The following is a 7,610-nucleotide window of genomic DNA, read 5'->3' on the forward strand; positions in this document are numbered from 1 at the left end:
AGAGGAAGAGAGAGAGGGAGAGGAAGAGAGAGAGGAAGAGAAAGAATTGCTTTAAAATTCAACATTGATGATGTAAAACAATTTTACAATCCACACTTGCTGAGATTATACATAAAGAATAATATTTATCTCTAATCATAATATTTATCTCTAATATGTTTAACATAAAATACTTAAAATGAATTTTGAGATGTGCTTAAATCTAACTTTTCAACTTTCATATTTCTTTGTTCTAGAAGTATAGCAAATCATTACATTTCTCAAAAATTTTGCTAACATGGGAGCTTAAAACTTTGAAATATAATTTACATATTTTAAATGATAAATTGACATAAATATTAAGAGTATATAGTGTATAACATATGATTATTTCCAAAGTATTGTGCTCAAATAAATAGAAAGAGAGAAAACTATAGGTTGTACAAATTGAATCATTTACCATGCTGGTCTAAATTACTTGATACCTTTTATTTTTCTGTAGTGAAATAAAGTTGCCATACAATTAGTAAAAGAATATTCATAACTTTCAACTGAAAAATGAGATCTTGGCTCTCAAGTTGAAAGTAAGGTTGTTAAACCAACAGTGATGGAAAGTAGTCATATTTGAATCCTTCATTCAATCTTTGTTTGAAAAATAAGGTACATAATTAAAATTTTCTAGAAAATAATACTTTGGGAATGAGTAAACAAGAACGGTTTTTGTGCCAAAGTTTAATGAAATAAATAATGCTGTGTTTTTTTTATATAAAATCTTCCTGGAAAGATCTTTTTTATAATATAGATTTTTTTAAAAAATCATCAACCCACTCACATATATAATTTCCAAGGCCATATAACATATATATCTTTTCAAATAATCTATATAACTCTATGTTAGCTCTTCAAAATTTAGTAAAATATAAGAGTTGTTAGATTAGAATGATTCAGACAAGAAAAAAATAAAATTAATTAAAATAATCTAGATAATCTGAACAGATAATGGCTGTAAAATAAAAACAGTTTATTTTAAGAATAAAAATAAATAAATAATTATTTAAATTTTTTAGAGACAGAGCTATTTATGGAAACAAAATCTTATAACTTCAGTCATAATTCTGAGTCAGGTTAATTATGAAAGTAGAAGCAACTCGATTGCCTCTATGGGATAATGCATTTAAGATTTAATGATATTACCTTCTTTTAATAGTGATATTAAGCATCTACTAATTAAAGCTTTAGTGAAAACAAACTAAAACATCAATATTTCCTATTGGAAATGTCAAGTAACACATAAAATTTTAAAAAAATAAGGGTTAAATTATAAAAGACTAGAAATGTTTGCAGAAATAACAATTATACTTACATAGTTCCCACAAAACATTTTGATGATAATGAATAACTTCAGCGTAGATCACAGGATTCTAGTAAGTGATCAATTACATAGAGCAGTTATACTGTGAAGCCAGAAAGAATTGAGGTTCACTGTTGAATCAAAGTGAAAGATGTCCAGTCGTTCACTTCAGTCTCTCAGACAGGAGAGTAGGGCCAATAATGGACACAGCAGGACTCAAGATCCAGAATTTATACTTAGTTATCAATCATAGGTAAATAGGCAGAATTATTGCACAAAATAAATAGAACCATTAGCCTGACCCTTGGTTGGATGTTGATTTAAGAGGAATAAATTAGCTGAACAATGGAAGAAGTATAAACTTTTGCAAAGCTAATGACTCATAGAAAGGTAAGTCAATTAGCTCCAAAGTTAATGATTTATTTTCTGTTAAATGATTGTTAATATCCTAGCTCTTTCAGGTACTTCAACTCAAGTTTCATATTTCAAATTTCTAGATTCTGTGGGAATCTGTCCCATGCCCACCCACCTCCCCCATATATATTAGGATAGATGTGATTGCCCAGCAATAAAAATATTTGGAGAAACATACCATTATTTTTCACACTTCATTTTCAAGGATATTGTTTTAATATTTTATTATATCTTATGGAAACAAGTGTAAAAAAATTGTCAAAGTCCAATATAGTATCAAGAACTGTCTATCCTCATAAGTTTCATATGTCATTCTAAAAATAATTAATTTATTTGTATTATATTATTTTCCCTCTACTTGCCAATTAATGAGCAATACAGAATTCACTTATTCTGTAAAAAATTTAAAAGATTTTGAAGAATTAGAGATAAATAATTCTTGGTTGCAAGAAGAGAATATTATGAAATGAATATCAACTAATCAACAACTATAATTCTAGAACTCTTTGCTCAAAATAAATCTGGTATTAAAATATGAACAAAAATCATTATGCATGATGTCTTAATGTAATATATTATACAAAGAACAACACAATATCTACATTCTCCAGCATTCAATTCATAATATAATTGAATTAACTTAATATCCTTGGTACTATGAAAGATATAAATAAGCATATTACCTGCTAGCAGAGAGATTATAATCTATTGAATCATGCTTTGTGCAAGTGTATTTGTTTTTGAAGCAGTTTCATGCTTTCTCTGTGAATATTTAGAAGCATATAGTGATTCTTAAATCACAGACACTTATTAAGCATATAAGACTCAGAAATCAAGCAAAGAGTGTTTTCAACTAAAATCACTATTATTTCTTTTTTATGATTAATTTAAAAAGTTGTGGGATTTATGGCTTTAATTATAGACTAACTATATCAATGTGAAATGAAAATTGTCAAAATATTTAAGGCCAAAATATTTTTCATAATGTTACTACACAAGTCAGAGGAAAGAGATTTGGACAATACTCCCAAATAATGGCTGGTTACTTAGTATTCATTTTTATTTACTATTACTTTGTAAGTTAGTTTTAAAAGAATATCCCCAAATGAAACTGCTATGGGTTTTGCATGATGATGCTTCATAGAAAAATGTTAAGTGAGACATGGAGTCAGTAAGGCAAAATCTTAAAAAAAATATTTTATTAGATTATTCTATTTTTATGTATGTTGAATTTTTTTCATATTAAAATTTTTAATCATTTGGGCTTGACTGACTCATATTGAAATGTGGCTTCAGTATCTGCTATTTGCAGAATGATAAATACTATCAGTGACTGAGCTTTTAGTCTATCTTAGGCACTGTTTCAAGTGAATATTCCTGGGTCAATAAATTTAATCCTTACAATAGCTCTGTGGGCTAGGCACTGTGACCCATATTTTAGAGAAGAGGAAATGAAGGTTCTATGTATTCAGGAGATTTGTCTAAAATCACACCCTATGACGTGGTAGAACGCATTGCGAACATAGGTGAATCAAGGTCAGAACCTATGACCTCAACTTCTGCTGTGCAGCACTGGGTTAGGCAATAAAATAAAACAACTGTTAAAAAGAAAAACGAAAGCATGTTTCTTGATTCAAAAAGAATCAAGTGTAATAGGGAGAGAAAATTAATAGAATACAAGATGAGATAAGGTAAATGCCAGGAGCAATTCACATAAAACATGACAGACAATTCTGAGGCAAGTTACTTTAGGCAGTAAGTAAATGAAGGAGCCTTCACAGACAGATGAATTAGCATTTGAAATGTGACTTTCCAATGGAAGCAAAGACCTTCCAGGTCCAGAAACCAAAAAAAAAAAAAAAAAAAAAAAAAAAAAAAAAAGCCAACACAGGGATGATCAGGGAGGTAGAAGGCATGAGGTATGTATTACAATTGTCTTAATTCTGCATTTGGCTTTGTTAGTTGTATGTGTCTATAAGAAAATGATTTTTTTTCTGCTTCATTTATTTGAGTTAAAATTCAACCTGGAGTTAAAGTTCAACAAAGGAGTAATAATAGCAGCAGCTAATATCTTAAATTAATATTGTCCCCTAGGCATAAATCAGCACAAATTGAACTAGAGAGGAGATATGCTAAGTGAATCTAAAAAGATAGAATGATTTCTGGGCTAGGAAGACATGATTGTAACCTTTCAAAGTTAGTAGTTTATTTAAAAGTCAAATGAGGATAAATGAAAAGGAAGGTCAGTCAGTTAGTAATAGAAAAATAGGGCAAGCATTCTGAGTGTCCAGCTAATAGCTAATAGCTAAGAGATATATGGTTGGCGAATATTTTTTTTTCCTAATTTGTGGGTTGTCTCTTCATTCTGATAATTGTTTTCTTCCTCATGCAGAAGGTTTTTCACTTGATGCAATTCCCTGGATCTAGTTTCAATGTTTGTTGTCTGTGCTTTTTGGATTCTTGACCCAAGAAGTCATTGCCCAGATCGTGTTATGAAGCTTTTTTCCCACTGTCTTATTCTAGCTGTTTTATAGGGTCAGTTCAAATGTTAAGCCTTCAATCTATTTTGTGTTGATCTTTGTATATGGTGTGAGATAATGGTCCAATTTCATTCTCCTGCATGTGGATATCCATTTTTTCTACCATCATTCATTGAAGAGACTAAGTTTTCTTGACACCTTTGTCAAGTATCATTTGACCATAATTATGTCTATTTCTGGACTCTCCGTTCTTTTCCATTGATTAGTGTGTCTGTTTTTATGCAAGTACCATGCTGTTTGATTAAAATATCTTTGTAGTATATTTTGGACTCAAAAAATATGATTTGTCTAGCTTTGTTTTTTCTAATTCAAAATTGATTTTACTATCTGGGGTCTTTTGTGATTTCATGAGAAGTTGAGTGTTGTTTTTTTTTTTCTGTTTCTGTTAAAAATGTCATCAGCATTTTGTATTAAGTATGTAGATCACTTTGGGCTGTATAGGCACTTTAACAGTATTAATTTGAATCCATGAATATGGGATATGTTTCATTCATTTGTGGGGTTTTCAGTTACTTTTATCAATTTTAAAATTTTTTTAGTGTACAAGTCTTTCACCTTGTTGTGTAAGTTTACTACTAAGGTTTTAAAAAAAATTGATGCTATTGTAAATAATTTTTTTCCTTAACTTCTTTTTTAGATAGTTCATTGTTATTGCATAGAACTGTTACTTTTTTTGGATACTAGGTATTGAACTCAGACCATTGAGCCACATCCCAAGCCCTTTTTTATGTTTTATTTAGAGACAGGGTCTCACTGAGTTACTTAGTGCTTCGCTAAATTGCAGAGGCTAGCATTGAATTTGAGATCCTCCTGCCTCAGCCTTCCTAGCTGCTGGGATTACAAGCATGTACCAAGGCTGGCCTAGTTTTTGTAAGTTGATTTTTGGAACCTGCAACTCCACTGAATTTATCAGTAAAACAGATTTTTTTTGGGGGGGGAATGTAGAGGATAGAAGCTAGTCCCATGAGATAGAACTGTAAGGGTTGGGGTCTTAGATGTGTGTTTCAGATTCTTCTTTCCCCTGTACCAAGGAAAGGGTTTATAGCAGATGCTTTCACTCTGGTTCAGATTGCACATTCTGAAGATAGTCACTGAATGTTTGCAAGTTTCAAAATCATCTTTTGTTCTTTGGTCTGGGAGATTCAGAAGTTCAGAGTCTGTCACCCTCTAGTGCTAGATAATTTATAAGCCGGTCCCTTACTTTACAAGTCGGGGACATTTACATTTATTGCCAGAGCAACCAGAGAAGAAAGCAGGGAAGTACCCACTTTCCCAATCAGTCACAGGGAGCAATTTCATCTTGCTTCCAATGAGAGACTGCGGGGTTGATCCCTGGAACAAGCTGAAGAAAACACGTGGCAGTGCTGCCCCTCCTGTATAGGCTTGAGAAAGTTCATTTTTATTTGTGACATAGGTTCCCAGACACAGGCTTTTCCGAGGCCAGAACATCTGCGAGCTGCTGGAAAAGTGTGCAGCCTAATCCTTGGGGAGGAAGTTGGAAGCTGGAGGGATTCTGGGCTGTGATCCTTGGGAGCAGCCACAAAGCCTAAAATTTCCACTTGTTCTTTGTGCTCCTACACCCCATCCCTGCTGCTTCTTAAACTTTCTGATGAGTTTGTAATAACTGAGAGCCACATGTGTGGTCCAGACCCTGTATCCATCAGGATGCAGCTGGGAGACCTTCCTGATTTTCAGACTCAGGATGCAGCTAGTATTCTGCTTTTCCTATCCATGCGGATATGGATATTTTCCCATGTATCCACTGGGGAGAGGTCCTTCAAGTAGACTCTGGCTTTCTCTTGGAGAGAACTGGTGCAGGTACAGTGTCTACTCAGCTTGTCTGTGTGAAGACCCACAGCAGCTTCCCATTCTGTCCTGTGGCTATGGTCAGCTTCTGGGTAGAATTTGAATTCCTGTCTAGTGTACCACATTAACAAGCATTTGCTAGTCCTTTGAGTCTCATTTTCTATCATTCATGCAATTTATTAGCAAATATTTATTACACAGTATAATAGATGTTTGAGATACTTCACCTACAAGACAGAGAAAAACCCCTGCTTTGCATTATTTGCATTTATTAACTAATGATTTGGAATATTTATTTCACACAAGATGAAAAAAGTATACCTAACATAAGTTAATTTAAATTTATATGTATTTATGTATAATTAACACTGCCTCCTTGAGCACTGGAAATTACCTAAACTAGCTAATTATAAGAAGGTGGCTATAAATGGAAAAAGATTTCCTTCCAATTAGACACTTAAGTCTTCCAAGTAGATAACTGTTTAGTGTCAATATTACTCAAAGGATTTTGAAAAATTGTGTACCTCCCTGTTATTTTAAAAGTAGTCATATAAAATATTTTCATTCACGTTTAGATAGCTGCAGTTTTTTTCTACTCTTCTAAAAGCATCCAGGGGGATCTAAAAATCATAGCAATTCATTAAAGATATATAAAATGAGTTCTTAAGTAACAGTTGAATGATCTGTATTTTTCTCCTATCTTTTTGAATTCTGATTTCCATTCTGTCTTATATGGACGTTCATCACACAGTAATTTTTGTCTGAATTTTATTGGGGTCTTACCTTATCATACATAAATCACTTTTATAATTTATTTCTCTAATCTTGCCTGTAGAGATTTCCATTTTCATTTAAATCTGGAAGTCATGGGTTCTATTAATTTTTGTTATTTTCATAAACAACTTTAATGAAGTATAAATTATCTAAAGTAAACCATAAATTTAGACTGCGCTATTGATGTAGAAAGTGTGTGTGTGTGTGCGCTCGTATACTACTTTATAGTATATATACCTATATATAACTATATCTCTCCATATATACTATATCTCTATCTATCTATATCTGTGAAATTAGCAGCACAATTAAAGTTCACATTTTCATCACCCACAAAGGTTTTCCATTTCCTTTTGTTTCCTCTACCCCCATGCGACAGGTGACCTTGCTTTGCTTTACATAGAACTTCATGTAAATAGAAGTAAACATTGAGGATTTTTACAGCATAGTATTTTCAAAAGTCATTTAAGTATGAAGAGGTCTTTTCATTCTTTTGCTGAGTAATATTGTATCATATGGATATACCACATATTTTTATACTTACCTGTTGAAGACCATTTAAGTGTTATAAATAAAGAATATTTAATGCTAACATTTGACATTATCACTTTTAAATTTTAGTAATTAAACTGTTACATAATTGTGTTATATTTTTTCTTCTAATTTGAAATTCCTTTTGACTAAGAATGTAATCTTCTAATATGTTAAATGGCCATTTTTACATGTTCTTATGTAAATTGTTCACA

At 31.7% G+C, this 7,610-nt stretch overlaps 1 protein-coding gene across 1 annotated transcript in view; it reads right to left on the bottom strand.

Moving 5' to 3' along the window:
* Anxa10 (annexin A10) overlaps positions 1–1,667 on the bottom strand; it is an 81,038-nt gene extending 79,371 nt beyond the window's left edge. The window contains exon 1 of the mRNA XM_046447793.2: positions 1,343–1,667. Within this exon, the coding sequence (XP_046303749.1) occupies positions 1,343–1,360 (18 nt within the window). The 5' untranslated portion in view covers positions 1,361–1,667. The remainder of the gene's footprint in view (positions 1–1,342) is intronic.
* Positions 1,668–7,610: the final 5,943 nt, after the last annotated feature.

Source organism: Marmota monax, unplaced genomic scaffold, assembly GCF_021218885.2.
Source record: "Marmota monax isolate L192 unplaced genomic scaffold, Marmota_monax_Labrador192_F-V1.1 WCK01_AAM20220418_F8-fsc00040, whole genome shotgun sequence".
In the NCBI taxonomy this organism is placed as follows: Eukaryota; Metazoa; Chordata; class Mammalia; order Rodentia; family Sciuridae; genus Marmota; species Marmota monax.